General features: G+C 40.2%; 1 protein-coding gene across 2 annotated transcripts; it reads right to left on the reverse strand.

Annotated features, from left to right (window-relative positions):
- Positions 1 to 889: 889 nt before the first annotated feature.
- On the reverse strand, positions 890 to 13,764 carry MLANA (melan-A). Of its 2 annotated transcripts, none has more exons than XM_058695432.1 (5): positions 13,669 to 13,764; positions 12,288 to 12,389; positions 8,053 to 8,149; positions 2,472 to 2,585; positions 890 to 1,174 (listed from the first exon to the last, which is right to left on the reverse strand). In XM_058695432.1, the coding sequence occupies exons 2-5, from the start codon at positions 12,362 to 12,364 to the stop codon at positions 1,106 to 1,108; spliced, it is 357 nt and encodes a 118-aa protein (XP_058551415.1). In that variant the 5' UTR covers positions 12,365 to 12,389; positions 13,669 to 13,764; the 3' UTR covers positions 890 to 1,105. The 2 variants fall into 2 exon arrangements, with proteins under 2 accessions (XP_058551415.1, XP_058551416.1); XM_058695433.1 differs by lacking the exon at positions 13,669 to 13,764 and adding an exon at positions 13,454 to 13,633.
- Positions 13,765 to 17,170: the final 3,406 nt, after the last annotated feature.

The following is a 17,170-nucleotide window of genomic DNA, read 5'->3' on the forward strand; positions in this document are numbered from 1 at the left end:
GCAGTGCAAGCCAGTTCCCTGGCAGGAACCGGTTCCCTTTGGGATTTTGGCTGGGGGATGGGCAAGGGAGATGGCGCTGGTGAGCGCCTTTGTTCCCCACCAAGCTGCCCTCTGTCGTCAGGGGCTCAACAACTATCCCTCCCGTTGTCCTCCAGCTCTCTTGCTCTCCGAGCAGAGCTGTTAACTTATAACCTTCCAGATGTTAAGTCCTGCTTGCTGTCAGAACACACTCCGTCAGGCCCCTCTGTTTTTGCAAGCCAGACTTGGGGTCTCTGCCTTGCCGGCGGGCCACCCCTCTGCCCCGGCTGCATCCTGCCAGTCCCTGTAGCGTGCACCGCCTCTCCATCCTTCCTACCCTCTTCCGTGGACCTCTCATCTATGCTTGGCTCCAGAGAATCTGTTCTGCTAGTCTTCTGGGTTCTGCTAGAAAATTTTCTGGGTTATTTAGGCAGGTGTGGATGTAATCTAAGTGACCCGCAGGACGTGGTGAGCTCAGCATCCTCCTATGCTGCCATCTTCCCAGAATCCTACAGTATCTTATTAAATCCTTACACCACCTTCTGGTTTAACAGGATCTCTGCAGTATGTTATTGTAGTATCATGGAATTGTAGACCACAAAGAGACATTACTGATACTTTTCTGAATGTGACTATAATTTGGTAGGTCAAATTTGTCTTAAACCTATAAAGATATCCTTTGCAAGTACTCCATGCCACAGACTCATGTGCAGCAATTTTGTTAGAGTTCTTATTGGCCAAGAGGCTGCTTCTTCAAAAATCAGAATAGTAGTTTCTTAGTTTTTAGCCAAATTTCAACAAAGAAGAAATTTAATGGTGCCAGAATACACACTTGAATTCTGTCTCAGAAAATTATACAAATAGTATCAGGCATTATAGTGTTTATTAAGAAAGTTTTTTCCATTTTAATATTTCTCATAATTTCTCCAATTAGTATTACTAGTTGCTCTACTAACAATTTAATACTAAGCTTATTATTAGGGATGATTTACACTGTTTCTACAGCATTCCAAAGCAGAATATTAGATGTCCATATTAAATTCCAGCAAAATTGTAAGGGAAATCATTTCAGCACCTCTCAGCATTCTCACAGGGAATAAGGTGGTGGTGACTGTTCTGCAGAGAGTTTCTCATAGGCAGGTGGAGCATTGGGAACCTGTGAGAATGAGAAAGGGAGAGTATGGGCTTGGCAACAGTGCGTATGTTCTGGGAGAGGGTAGAGTTAATGGTTAGCATCATAACTATACTACTTCTCTGGACAGAAACTTGTAAGTGTCCACAGGCTTCCCAAAATATCAAAAATTTATTTATACCTGCATTACCTTTGTCAGTTTAAGTCCCAAGCCCTAGCTAGTGAGTTCTTGAACACTGTTTTTAAAGCCACTAATATACATTACATTTATACCACATAGATACATCCTTGTGTATCTTGTGTATCTAAAGGCCAGTGCTATCATCAGTATAGCAAAAATGTGCCAGGCGTTTATTTAATGCTCAAAATTTAGAATTCTAGAGTGTTTTCATTGTTTTCATGTTACAGGTTGGAAAACTGAGGTTAAGTCACTTGTTCAAGGTCACACAATTTCACAGCAATTTGGCTCCAGAGTCCATTCTCTCCACCATTATGATATACTGCACCTATACCAGTGCACACAATAGAAATAGAGTATACCATATATGAGATTTAAACATTTCTAGTATCCACATTACAAAATAAGAATGAACAGGTAAAATTAATCTTAATTATTTAATCCCACATATCAAAATATCATTTCAACATGTAATTGATATAAAAATCATTAATGAATTATTTATATTTTTTTCTTCATACTAAATCTTTGAAATCTGGTATGTGTTACAGCATATTGTAATTTAAACTACTTTGTTACAAATGCTCCATAGCCACATGTGGCTAGTGGCTACCCTTTTGGACTGCACAGCTCTATGCAATTAATAACAGATGCTTTTTTTTCTCCCCTAGATGTATCTATATTCAGAAAAAGGCAAATATACTAAAAACATAAAACAAAAAAGATATTGTATACAGAACAAACTTCTTCCTTTGGATCTTATACACATAAGATCATTGACCCTAAAAAATCTGAGTAAAAGAGGACATGATTTAAGACAATCTCTGGGCTTCCCCATTTTTATCTTTGTTATTGTGTTTTTTGTTTATTTGTTATGTATTTTGTTTATTTATGTTTTTGTTATGTTTATTATGTTATTACTTATGTTTATACATACATGTGTGTGTATATATATATATATATATATATATATATATATATATATAACATAAATTTTACCATTGTAATTAACCATTTTTAAGTGTACAGTTCAGGAGCATTATGTATATTCATATTGTCCTTGCTTTTTAAATTGGAATAATTTTATTCATTTGAGTTAAAAACAGCCATACAGAAACACCAAGATATAGGATCTCAACCTACCACAGGTTCACAATTATTCTCTTGAAAAGGCAGCTTGCTATCCTGGTGACCAAACCCCTCACGTGGACATCTCCTTGTTAAGGTACTTCGAGTGCCAGCGTGAATGCTTTTGTCCTGAAATGTGCATGCATGAAGGTCAGTGGTTGAGAGAAAAATAATTGAGTTCAATAAATAAAAGAGAAGCAAGTTAAAATTTTAAGAATGGGTTTTAATCAGGATGCCTGGGTGGCTCAGTTGGTTGAGCACCCAATTCTTGATCTGGGCTCAGGTCATAATCTCTCAGTTTGTGAGATGAAGCCCCATGTCAGGCTCTGTGCTGACAGCACTGAGCCTGCTTGGGATTCTTTCTCTCCTTCTTCCTCTACTTCTCCCCTCACCCTGCCTCTCAAAATAAATAAATAAACTTATAAAAAAAAAAGGAGAATGGGTTTTAATCTTGGTTCTGTCACTTATGTGCAGTGTGTTTCAGGCTAGTAGTCATTTTGCCTGTCTGAATTCTAGTATTTGTGCATCTGTAGTATGACGATAATACCACCTACCTCTCAGAGTTGTAGAAATTAAAACTAAAGGTAAAGCACTTAGTACAGTGCCTGATACCCATTAGTTCGTCAATGAATATTCTTGAAGGGAAAGAGAAAAAGAATCAATCTAAAAAATGAACCTCAGAGAATGATTTTGAGTGGAGGTGGTCAAAGCTAGTGAGGTATCTCAGTGAGAAAAAAACTTTTGAGAAACTTGGCAGCAGGGACACACTGACTATTTCTGCCTTCCCCATAATGACAGCAAAATATCTTTAAAATGCTACAAACACATATGTTGTGGTAGAAATACTGTGGTTGTAGCCTGAGCTTCCAAGTTAAGCTGCAACATGATGACTAGTCAAGGAATAAATTATGCACCCTGAGTTATCATGGGGAGGGGTGGGTGAAAGCTTAGTTTGGTGCTTTGCATAGGTTTACAAGGTGATATTCTCCATCCCTACAATAAAATAACAACAAATTGTGCAGGACAGAGAAACATACCCAAGTGAGGACTTCAGGAGTGGTCCACCATAGTGAGGTGGAATATTTCATCACTGACATAGTTTAAAATTACTGGCACATTATGATAATAAAAAGCATAGTTTTAGTTGCTTTCATTTTTGTTAAATTCTCCATAGTGGCAGTTCTCAAATTTTGGCATGCATCAGTATTACCTGAGGGCTTGTTAAACCCAGATTGGCAGACCCACATCCAGACTTTCTGACACTAGGGTGAGGCCCATAATGCACATTTCCAACAAGTTCCCAGGTGACACTGTCAAAACTGATGATCCAGGGTCACATGGAGAACCAGTGCTATGCAGACAATGCGCCTCTTTATTGCCTGTCCCCAGGCAACCCAGCTATATTCAGATCCTTAGAGGATGCAGGCAGGTAATGCTAAGGGGGAGGAAAGGGGCCAGGTGGGGGCAATAGAAAAGGAGGGAGAGTATCTCATCTAAAGGGACAACCACTATATAGCTGCCAGTTTTTGCTAGATCTCTTGATTTTTATTTTTTATTTTTTATTTTTTTTTTAAATTTTTTTTTCAACATTTTTTATTTTATTTTTGGGACAGAGAGAGACAGAGCATGAACGGGGGAGGGGCAGAGAGAGAGGGAGACACAGAATCGGAAACAGGCTCCAGGCTCTGAGCCATCAGCCCAGAGCCTGACGCGGGGCTCGAACTCACGGACCGCGAGATCGTGACCTGGCTGAAGTCGGACGCTTAACCGACTGCGCCACCCAGGCGCCCCTCTCTTGATTTTTAAAAGAAACTGGAAATTGAGATTTTTATGTAACATGCTACTTTTAAATTTTAGTACCTAATTAAATTTTTTTTTAATACAGTCCCAAACGCCAGTGAGCCAAATCTAGCCAGTAGGGCATTAGCAGTATGCATTCTGTGGTACTGGCTGAGAGGGACTGGAACAAGGAGGCTGTGAGGATGTTAGCAGTTCTTCAGCCTTTTCTGCAGACTGTGGCTAATCATTGGGGTCTACTAGGTTGGAAGAGGGCATTAAGGCAGGTTTCTCAGGGAGAAGTGGAGAAGTGTTTGAAATATCAGTGAGATCAGGCCAGACATGGATTGGGCTGATAACTACACAGTCTTCAGACTGTAAAGAAGTAGTTTTCCTAGACTCTAGTCTGAAATTATTATTGATGTTACCCCCTGGAAGGATATAAGCGCAAAGGCCCTAATCTTGATGTGAGGATGCAGGAAGTTTCTGCTCCCCTCCCCAACTCGCAGCCCACAGATAAGGTATTTAATGCCTTTTCTCCCTTTACCTCAATTATCACTTTTATTCTTTTTCTTCTTTGTAAATCTCTCACCTGCTATAGGATAGGGGCATGATCCACTCCCCTAGTTCACTGCCAATTCTATGCATTTGTACTGAAACTTCAGCATTCGATTTAAAAGGCATCTTCCTGGGGATGCCTGGGTGGCTCAGTCCATTAAGTGTCAGACTCTTGATTGCAGCTCAGGTCATGATTTCACGGTTCGTGGGATCGAGCCCCGCATTGGGCTCTGCACTGACAGTGTGGGACCTGCTTGGGGTTCTCCACCCCCCCCACCGCCTCTCTCCCTGTCTCTCAAAAATAAATCTCTTTAAAAGGCAGCTTCCTGGGTCCCACCACCAGAGAGGGTCCCAGAATCTGCATTTTAGCAAGAGCCCCAGTGCAGGGGCCCCTGATCAAGCATTGAGAAACACAAGTGAAACATGAGTGTCAACTGAGCTGTAGCAGGGGCCTTGAAATTCTCCAAGAAATTCTCCAAGAATCAAAAAGCATTTTGTCCTAAACTTTCAAGTGAAAGGTAAAGTTGGTAAATACAAAAACAACTTCCATCCCTTTATAAATCATTTTCCTGCAGAAACAAGCTGCAAAAAGCACTCTTTTCTTTCAAAAGATGTTTTTCAGGGCTAAAGGGAGTTGTGAGTCAATGGAGACACTTTAGGAGATCTTAATTCCAACCAACCATGCTACCATTCTATGGTCAATGGAAGTGGGAAAGTAAACATTTCAAAGCTTAAAGCAGGTTGGTAAAGGTGGAGTAACTTAGCTACCTGAAGCTTGCATTTATTGTCATTTATGTCCTTTGGTTTCAAAATGAAAAAAAAAAAAAGAAGAATCACTGAAGAGAGGCAGGGAGGATTGATTTAGTGCACTATTTTACATAATTTTGCCTAAATTTCTTAAACTACTGATCCCCAATCCAGCTTTTCAGGAAATATAAAAGTCTCAAAACAAGATTTTAATATTAATTTAAAAAGTAGGGGGCACCTGGGTGGCTTAGTCGGTTAAGTGTCTGACTTCACCTCAGGTCATGATCTCATGACTCATGGGTTTGAGCCCCACATCAGGGTCTGTGCTGACAGCTCAGAGCCTGGAGTCTGCTTTGGATTGTGTCTTCCTCTCTCTCTGACCCTCTCCTACTCATGCTCTCTCTTTCTCTCTCAAAAATAAAAATAAACATTAAAAAAAATAAATGACAGCATTTTTTAGGTGCCACAGGAACCAGAAAACTTAAACACAGCTCCATCTCACAAAAATTCCAGAAACTCTACAAATCACTGATCTAGTAAGGTTGAACTTAAACCTTACTAAGCAAAATGTTCACAGTGTCTGAGCTTATGACATTAAAGACTCTCTGTTATGGTTTAATTGAGTTTAAGATGGGAGTGTTGAATCAGGAAGGAAAAAAATCATTGTATTTTTGTCCAGTGGCATCAAGCCAGTTAGGAAATGGTTGTCAACATATTGAATTTGTAGAGCTTTTACTCCTTGAAAGACTTAAATCATTGTGTGTTTTTATATACAAATATAGAATTAAATAAACATATGGAAGCAAATATATATTAAATAAAAACTGATATATATCATATTATATCACATGTGCCTAGGTGTAGAATACAGTAAATGAGGCTCAGAGAAGTTAAAATCTAAGGTCATCAAGTGAGTCAATGACAGACAATGAGACCAAATCCTGATGCCATACAATTGGGTGACTGCTATGGGCCAGGCACTGGAGGTACCAAGATGAGTAAGAAATATTCTCTGTCCCAAGACATAAATGGAGGAAGGATAAGGGGTGGAGGAGGCAAAAATAAATAAATAACCAATTGCAAAGCAATATTAACTCTGTACTAGAGGCACAAATGGAATTCTGTGGCAGAGAGCAAAGTCCCTTCCTAATCTGTTGTGAACAGCCACAGAGAAGTGTCATATGAACACAAGGTCCATCCCTAATCTCCTAAGCCAAGGCTTTCCTATGGTACTTGGTTTGGGATCTTATTCAGACCCATAAACTTCCTTCTTTCCACTAAATGTCAACACACGGGAGGGCTACTACTGCTCAGTGGCCGTGTTGGCCCCCAAACTTGCACTGTATGTCATGATTTGTATTTGGACACTCTGGCAAGATGGGCATTAGGGCAAGGGGCACATGGGACTGCCCAAGCTTCCTGGCAAGGAGAATTCAAAGCTATACCTGTTATCTTCCCCTTCCCTTCTTCAGACTGCCAAGCTCCAAACCCCACCCTCACAACCGTCCTCTCTGTCATAGAACCTTTTCTTCTAAATGAAGTGTTTGCTGAATGAGGAACAGGACATTCCAACATCTTTTGTAAAGATAATTTTTTCCATTATGTATCAACTCAGAAGTTTTCAGATGTGTAATAATAAAGGGAGAAATGGAGAGAAGTGTGGAGGGACAGAAAAAGAGAGGGTGGAGGAGGAAAGAGAGAAGGAAGAAGGGGGAAGGGAGAGAGAAATTGCAACTTTCCTTTCATTCCATTGCTCACTATGGAGAGAGCCTTTGGATGCTTAAAGCTAAAGTGCTACTTGGCTTTTAAGTGAGACCTGTAGTTCTAATGGTTTAAGATTCAATTGATGTTTCCCATGTGTGGAAGACATTACTGCCCCAAGACTGGGCTGTGTAACTTGTTAGCTTCCTGTTCATGTGGGTAAAGAAGAAAAAATTCTGTCAAAACTACATTGGTCATCAAACGACAATGGGCTCTGTTAAAAACCCGGCGGTCCTTTGTGCTGCTGAGGGGTGGATGGTTTCCTCATTGTACTTATGGCTGTATAGGTCCTAGGCATGCTGAATTGCTTGGTATAACAGAGTTAGAAGAACCTGGAACTCCCAGGCGAGGCAGCAAGCTGAGATGAGCAAGCCACTAAGTTGAAGAACAGAACCAGTGAGAATTCCCAGAAGGATTGATAAGATCTGGAGGATCTCACATGCATTGTTTGCTGTGCAAGAGTATCAGGACCTCTATCCTTGCACCACACAAACTATCAGTGCTCAGCTACATACACAGCCAAGTACTCAGGTTTGCTGTGAATCAAATCACTGAGATGAGCCAAGTTTCTGGTTGGGGTTCATGCCTAGGTAGAAGCAAAGAAGACTTGAAGTATAGAGAAAGACTCATCAGAACCAGAGAGAAGAGCTAGAGGTGATCATGAGAAGGTTATCTCATTCCCCAGAAATTCAAAGAAAGAAAGGGAAGGGTATCCTGGATCCAGAGGGATTCCAGCAGTGGAAACTTTACTAACCCTCAAGCTTCTGTATCCACTTCGTCTTCTACAATACCAGCAGCCAATGAGCAGCAAAATTCCCAGGACTACTGTCAGGATTCCAATCCCTGCAGCCCTGGCCCAAGAGATAGACAAATCCATCTGGGTACAGAAACCTCGCTCCAGATTGCGATGAACATGCATCAATCTTCAATCTTCACAGGAGTTTTTCCAGCCCAGAGCAACACCTCCCAGCCCCCAAGTAGTTTCCTACCCCATACCACACTGAACGCTCACCAGGCCTCCAGCATCTGTAACCAGGAACAGGAACTTCTTTAGGAGTCTCTCAGGTGTGTGCCCACAGAAATAGGGCTAACTGGCATGGCCTAAGCACCCAAGTTCCAGACACAAGAAGTGCAGTAGCAACTGACCCTTACATGAACAAAGTATTTACTGAGACTGAGTTATCTTTTCTTTCCATCAGGACTTATTTAAAACATTTTCCCCAACTATTAGTCCAGAAAAAGTATTGATAATTAACATTGACTTAAGACCTACTCTAAGCCAGATGCCATGATGAACATTGTACATATACTAGATTATTTAATTCTTACAACAATCCTGCAAAGGAGGCATCACCTATCATCCCCATTTCACAGATGAGGAAATAGATTTAGAGGTGAAGTGCCTTGCTGATGGTCATACAGAGGGTAGCACAAGATGGAGCCAGGATTTAAACCTGAGTTTATCTCATTTGTGTTTGTGTCTTTTCTGACCCAAACTCACCCCCTTATTCCTTGTGCATGACTAATAAATTCATGTTCAAAGATTCAGCACCACCCACCCCTCCCAGGATGATGGCAACCAATCCTGTCTTCTCTTATACACAGCCCTGCAGTGGTAATCAGCAGTGTGCTTACCTGTCTCTTCTAGGAGAGGAGGTCCCAAAGGAGTTTTTTGGTTTTTGGTTTATGTTTTAATTTGTTTCCTCAGTGCCTAGAAATGTCAGGCACATTGGTGTTTCAAAAAAATATTTCTTGAAGATGGATGGATGGATGGATGGCTAAGTGGACAGTTGGATGGATGGCCAAATTAATAAAAAATGAACAAATGAATTATGAGTGATTACAAATTCACATCTGCAAAATGAATGAACCATTGAATGCTCTTTTAAGGTAACTATTTATAAATATGTGGATTTGGGGCATAATGCTAGCCCCAACATCATTATTTTTACTCATTTACAATTGGAACTGAAGACCTGAAATACCATCTTTAAAGATTCATCTTTCCTTTGTCCTAAAAGCTTAATATTCTGTTACTTTCACCTCTTGTGGGTCATTAACACTCTAGTGAGAATGAGGGGATCCGCGACTTTCCACAGAGCAGGTTTTGATTGGGGATAGAGAAAAGATAGTGAAGAGGAGAAAGTATTTAAAGCAGCCACTGAGGACTTAGGGCTGGCACATTCTGACTGAAGGGGTGGAAGTAGGGCTTGTTGGATTTAAAGGTCCCCAAGACTGTAACTATTGCATGGGGATGCCAGAGCCTAGCCCAACTGTTAGGATATGTGTCTCATGTTTATACTCCATTACACAAGATGCTATCTGGCCTCTGCTTGCTTCAGAAATCCAGTTTAGAATCACCAAAGACTGAACCAGATGGGTCAGTGCTTACTGCTTACTCTGTTCTCACCTAAGTGACCTGGAAAAGATATTTTAGAATTGAGCTGGGACTAGAGCCCAGGGGATGCTGAGACAAGCAACCTTATCTCTCCAGACTGCTTGGCTGCCAAGTCAGAGATGCCAGCTGACTTGACTTTGGAGTCAAGAGACTCTAAAGATGTTCAATAAGAACCTCCCAGCTGGCCAGGCATGGGTTATTAAAAGATATAACAAGGAGGCTCAGTGCTGGGGAGAACTGTCTGAGCTGAACCTAGAGCAAACCTGTAGCTTCACTAAGAATGGAACTTCACTAAGATTGTAGCAGGATGCAATCTGGGCATCTAAGCCAACCTTTTGAGCCCTGTGTCCAGTGGCCCATGAGAAGCATTAGTTACCACAGAGGACCTGGAAACAATGACTGAGGCTGTGCTTTCCCTGTATAACACTGTCAATTAGGTGACATCGGCCTGATTTTCTACATCATAGCATGATCAAAGTGGAGAGTGCTGTGACTTGCTAAAGAAAGGCTCTGCAGAGCTGGGTGATTTATAGGAGATTGAGCATCTGAATGTAAATCAAGATATAGCTGAGGCTTCTCCTGGACAGAAGCCCTGTAACATCTACCTGACCACCTCCTTCTCAAGGCTGCTGAGGCATTAAGTCTATTCTGTCCATCTCTAAACAGGATGGATGACAGTGCTGGATAAAAACTCTGACCTAATTATGCAGGCCAGTCCACCTATTTTGTGGATCATGAAGCTGAGACCTACCAAGATTCATCAACATCACCACCAGGTTAGTGGCTTCTCTGCCATTCATTGAGCACTGATTTGTGCCATGCATTGTGCTAAGCACCCCACATATAGACTTTTATTTCATCCTCACAATAGTCCTCCGAAGTAGATATGATGTTCATGTCACAGCTGATATCCCTAACATTTTAAGGTGGTAAAATGCCCAAGGCTGCACAACTAGTAAGTGAAAGAACCAGCATTCACAGTGACTGGCCTAAGATATCCAAGCAGTGCCTTTCCTTCTATATCATTCTTTCCTGCCATATCACCCTTTCCTGAAATGAAGCTTTCACAAGAAGCATTCAGTGGGTTCTCATGACTGAAGGCAGCTGATTTAATTCTTAGCATGCTTGTGCTCTAATTTCACCCACCAAGTCTGTGGTCATCCCCTTGGACATCTTGACACAGACAGAGCTCTCTTCCACTTCTTTATGCACAGTCACATTGCATTTACACACATCCAGTGACTGATACAGTAGTGGAAAACATCAGGATATGCCAGACACACCAGAAGAATCCACTACTCAGCTGGGCAGGGCTCTCTAGAGTGTCATTCAAATGCCTCCTGCAGCAGAGTCACATGAGATGCTTGTTAAAGTGCCAACTCTGTGCCCCTACCCCCAGACCTATGAAATCAGCCTCTCTAGTGGCACTGACTGGAAAACTGCAGTTTAAAACCTCCATAAATTACTTATGCCCTTTCAACTGAGAGAACCCCTCAACCTCTCTTTCCTGACGTTTCACAGTGATACAGTTTGTTAAATCATTATACAGAAGCTGAAACAATATCCTACCTAATATGTGTACCCCCCAAATACCCCAAAGAGTGTATTTTTGCTCTTCAGACATTTTTTCAGAAGATCTCCCCATCCCAGTTCCCCACTGACCATGCAGGAATGTTAGAGAATCCCACTAGAGTCTTCTAAGGAAATGCTCCCAGCCTAAATTCTTCCTCAGTCCCTTTAATGGATTCTACATCTTGCTTGCCCCTGCTAGTTCACTCTAATAAAGATTTTTAAATAGTTCTTTTCCAAGGGAGAGCAAGTTTTCAGTAACTTCTGAACTTAAGAGGTAGTCCAAATAAAAACCTGGTACCATTTTTTTCCTGTTGGAGTCTCCACTCAGAGGGTGTAAACTGACCTCCCACCAATCTTGCCCACTCTAGTACATGTAGAGTGTGTCCCAGGAGACTGTCATCCCGTTACAGCACTTATGTTTGCTAAAATCATTCTTGAACCTAATTATCCAAAAGACTATAATATTTTTCCAAAGACAAGGATAGTGTCTTGGACTGATTATGCATTGCTTAGCACTTAGAAATACTGAATCATATAAATACTTATTTTTAATTAATTCATAATATCAAACAGCTTTCCTTAGGATAAATTATGATGCAGAATTATAACCACTATCTTCACCCTGGAGTCAGTCTGCAGTTGGAGTCGCACATACTTGCCCTTCATTCTCACTAGCTCTTTGGCAACTCGCCTTTGTTCTGTCTGCAGACCATCTCTAGGAGCCTGAGTGGGTTAGACATAACAAGGTTTGAGGAAAGTGTCATCTTGCATCCAGACGTTTTCCATCCAGGGAACCTGTAGTGAAAACCTAATAGCCAAGGATACAGAAAAATAAATGCCAAGATCCAACTGATTATCATTCCTGTTTCCTTGCCTGTTTGGCCTCAGAGAAGCTTGACTGAGTCCCTTGTAGGATCATGGGGGTTCCTCACCTCATTATCAGGGTTTTTACTCTCTGCAGAAATGAACACTAGAGAGATTTACTGACAAGCAGGTGCTGGGTTCAGTTTTGAACTTACTCTTCAGTTGTGATGTAGGAGTGGTTGTGCCCCTTCTTGGGGTAGCCAAGGATGAAGTAAGCCTCTTCTTTTGGCATCTTATGGGCACAGTTCGCAGGATACCTGTAGCAGGGGCACACAGGCATCATTTAATGCATCCAGAGCATCTCACTCAGCACTTCATAAAGATCCAAAAGACATTCTCTCCGGGTGGACATTGATAATACCCAGGACCCTCTGGTTTCTCTCTGGGAAAGGATTTGTACTTGCTTTTTTCATTGATATCAAGTGGAGATTGCTCAAGGTTCTAACCACTTCTACCAACTGAAACTTAAGTTCAAAGAAGAAACTACAAACAAAAGCAAACAACAACAACAACAAACTTTGAGTTATTATTCTGGGGGGAAATGCTCTTCATTTGCCTTCAATGTGACTCTATACCATAAGCTTGTAGAGAAACAAAATTCATTTTTATTTATTCCCTACTTTCCTTGGCACAAAACTGGTTAATAAAAGGAGTTCTCTCCAAAGGTATTAATTTCATTTCAATCTTTGGCCAAATAGATGGTTATGATGTCATGAATATGTGGCTGAACACAGCATCCTCTTTCTCCCTCATTCAAGTCTCAGGAATAGGGCTTAAATCTGTTTGTGTATATGTCTTATAATGATATATATTTTAATACACAATTTTAAGCCATAATACAAACAAATAGACAAAAGCTCATGAACTATGGAAGTCATGATTAAAGTGTGCTGGTTGGAAACAAACATTGGTTTCTCTTCTCTCCTTGCTATTATATGTATTTTTCTTCCCTCTTATTCTTATGAATTTCAAAGGTCTGATAATAGAGTTATATTAATGAGCCTGCTTAAAATAGTAGGAGAGAAGTGGGAGAACAGAGGGGGATTTTTCCTTCCCAATTGTAGGAAAGAAATTATAGTTGAACTCATGATCATCTCAGGTAAATAATGTAGGGGTGAGCCCTGTGCTCAAAATTACAGATACAAAACTTGATTCTGCATTAAATTGTTTTTGTAAATCTATGTAAACCTCTGCAAACAGTATTGGGACAACAAATGTACCTCATCTCATCTCACTCAAACCAAGAGAAGCAGTCTTTCAAATGACAAGAGAATACACACACAGAATCAAAATCAGGATGTAGCCTGAATGATTGCTTTACCTGGCTCTCTTCTTTGCTTTTTGGCAGTCTAGAAACAGGACCTAAGAAGAAACTTCATGAGCCCTCAGTAGCTGAAGACTTACATGCACTGAGGAGAAATTTCGCTGACAGCCAAGCATCAGGGAAGCAACGAAGGAGGGCAAAGGAGCCCACCAGAATCCCCCAGAACCTGTTCTCTTGGGCAAAAACAATGGGTGAGAAGGCCATGCTCTTACCTTCCTGGATGGGATTGTTCTGTCTGCTGGCTTGCCCTGTGTGTGAAGATTGCTTCTCTGACTCTTAATCTTTTAAATTTCTTTTACTGATCTCCAGTCTCATGTTAGTCATGAGTTTGGATTTCTGACAGGGTTGCCTGTGATTGCTTAATTGGCATGAAAGAAACTGACTTCATTCCTCTCCTCAAAAAGTCATTGCTCACTGTGGCCTCTGTTTTCCCCAATCTCAAGATTTCCTTTTAGGGAAGCCACTTATTTTATTTGTTTGTTTGTTTATTATTTAACATGTTTCTTTTTAATGTTTATTTATTTTTGAGAGAGAGAGACAGAAGCAGAGTGCGAGTGGGGGAGGGGCAGAGAGAGAGGGAGACACAGAATCTGAAGCAGGCTCCAGGCTCTGAGCTGTTGGCACAGAGCCCATCACGGGGCTAGAACTCCCGTGAATAGTGAGATCATGACCTGAGCTGAAGTCGGACGCTTAACTGACTGAGCCACGCAGGCACCCCTTGGAAGCCACTTATTTTAAATGTTGGTCTGTCTCCCTTAAGGTTGCTAGATAAAATATAGGATGCCCAATTATATTTGAATTTCAGATAAACACTGAATAATTTTTAATATAACTATGTCCCATGAAATATATTTTTTAGCATAATTATGCCCCACTTACTGGATAGGACATATTTTTACTTAAAAAATTAGATATTGTTTATCTGAAAATATACCTGGGGACCCTATACCCTCCCTTATCCCCACCTCAAAGACTTAAAGAGCCTTTAGGCTCAGACCTGGAGACCATCTAGTCCCACCTGGTTCTGATCCAGAAGAGGAAATAGAAGATACTTTTTTAAAAATTTATCAGGGTTTTATTTATTTATTTTGTTAAAATTTAGTGATTTATCACTTATATTTAATACCCAGTGTTCATCCCAACAAGTGCCCTCCTTAATGCCCATCACCCATTTAGCCCATCCCCCCACCCAACATCCCTCCAGCTTGTTCTCTGTATTTAAGAGTCTCTTATGGTTTACCTCCTTCTCTTTTTATCTTATGTTTCCTTCTTGTCCCCTATGTTCATCTGTTTTTTAAACTCCACTTATGAGTGAAATCATATGATATTTATCTTTTACTGACTGAGTTATTTCACTTAGCATAATACACTCTAGTTCCATACACATTGTTACAAATGGCAAGATTTCATTGTTTTTGGTCGCCAAATAATATTCCATTGTATATATACACCATATCTTATTTATCCATTCATCAGTTGATGAACATTTGGACTCTTTCCATAATTTGGCTATTGTTGATAGTGCTGCTATAAACATTGGGGTGCATGTTCCCCTTCGAATCAGCATTTTTCTATCCTTTGGATAAATACTTAATAGTGCAATTGCTGGGTCATAGGGGAGTTCTATTTTTAATTTTTTGAAGAAACTCCATACTGTTTTCCAGAATGGCTGCACCAGTTTGCATTCCCACCAGCAGTGTACAAGCTTTCCTCTTTCTCCACATCCTCACCAATATCTGTTGTTTCCTTAAATTGTTAATTTTAGCCAATCTAGCAAGTGTGAGGTGGTATCTCATTGGGGTTTTGATTTGTATTTCCCTGATGATGAGTGATGTGGAGCATTTTTTCCTGTGTCCATTAGCCATTAGTCCATTAGGGTGTCTTTGGAAAAGTATCTGTTCATGTCTTTTGCCCATTTCTTCACTGAATTATTTGCTTTTTGGTTGTTGAGTTTGGTAAGTTCTTTATAGATTTTGGATACTAACCCTTTATCTGATATGTCATTTACAAACATCTTTTCCCACTCTGTCAGTTGGCTTTTAGTTTTGTTGATTGTTTCCTTTGCTGTGCAGAGCTTTTTATTTTGATGAGGTCCCAATACTGTATTTTTGCTTTTGTTTCCCTTGCCTCCGGGGACTTATCTAGAAAGAAGTTGCTGCGGCCGAGATCAAAGAGATTGCTGCCTGTTTTCTGCTCTAGAATTTTGATGGTTTCCTGTCTTACATTTAGGTCTTTCATCCGTTTTGAGTTTGCTTTTATGTGTAGTGTAAGAAAATGGTCCAGTTTCATCCTTCTGGCATGCTGCTGTCCAGTTTTCCCAGCACCATTTGCTGAAGATATTGTCTTTTTTCCATTGGATATTCTTTCCTGCTTTGTCAAAGATTAGTTGGCCATACATCTGTGGGTCCATTTCTGGTTCTCTATTCTGTTCCATTGATCTGTGTGTCTGTTTTTGTGCCAGTACCCTACTGTCTTGATGATTACGGCTTTGTAATAAAGCCTGAAGTCCAGAATTGTGATGCTTCCAGTTTTCAGGTTTGTTTCTGTTTTTGTTTTTGTCAGGATTGCTTGGCTATTCAGGGTCTTTTCTGGTTCCATACAAATTTTAGGATTGTTTGTTCTAGCTCTGTGAAGAATGCTGGTGTTATTTTGATACAGATTGCATTGAATATTGCTTGGGTAGTAGCGACATTTTAACATTATTTGTTCTTTCAATCCATGAGCATGGAATGTTTTTCTACTTTTTGTGTGTCTTCTTCAATTTCTTTCATAAGCTTTCTATAGTTTTCAGTGTATAGATTTTTTACCTATTGATTAGTTTTTTTTTTTACCTATTGATTAGGTTTATTCCTAGGTGTTTTATGGTTTTGGCGCAATTGTAAATGGGATAAATTTCTTGATTTCTCTTTCTGTTGCTTCATTTTTGATGTATAGAAATGCAACTAATTTCTGTGCATTGATTTTATATCCTGTGACTTTGCTGTTCTAGCAGGGTTTTTTTGGTGGAGTCTTTTGAGCTTCCCACATAGAGTATCATGTCATCTGTGAAGAGTAAGAGTTTGACTTCTTCCTTGATGATTTGAATGCATTTTACTTCTTTTTGTTGTCTGATCGCTGGGACTAGGACTTCCAGCTCTACGTTGAACAGCAGTGGTGAGAGTGGAGATCCCTGTTGTGTTCCCGATCTTAGTAGAAAAGCTGACAGTTTTTCCACATTGAGGATGAGATTAGTTGTGGGACTATTCATATATGGCCTTTATGATGTTGACATATGTTCCTTCTATCCCTACTTTTTTGAGAGTTTTTATTAAGAAAGGATGCTGTATTTTATCAAATGCTTTTTCTGCATCTATTGAGAGGATCATGTGGTTCTTATCCTTTCTTTTATTGATTTGCAGATACTGAACCAGCCCTGAATCCTAGAAATAAATCCCACTTGATCGTGGTGAATAATTCTTTTAATGTATTGTTGGATTCTATTTCCTATTAGGAAATAGAAGATCCTTAAGGCCTCCTAAAAACTTCCTAAGCTCCCTGATTTCTCTGTGACATATTCAAAGATAATTGTCTCCTGGGGAGAGTGGGTTCTGTGCATTTGCAAGGGGCAGACAAAAGTTTCTCTTTGAAGGTAGATAACATCTACCTAGTATCTAACTGAAAACAGGTGGATATGACCTACCTAGTATCTAACTGATTTGACCTGACATTATAATC

The sequence above is a fragment of the Neofelis nebulosa genome, chromosome 12 (assembly GCF_028018385.1).
Source record: "Neofelis nebulosa isolate mNeoNeb1 chromosome 12, mNeoNeb1.pri, whole genome shotgun sequence".
In the NCBI taxonomy this organism is placed as follows: Eukaryota; Metazoa; Chordata; class Mammalia; order Carnivora; family Felidae; genus Neofelis; species Neofelis nebulosa.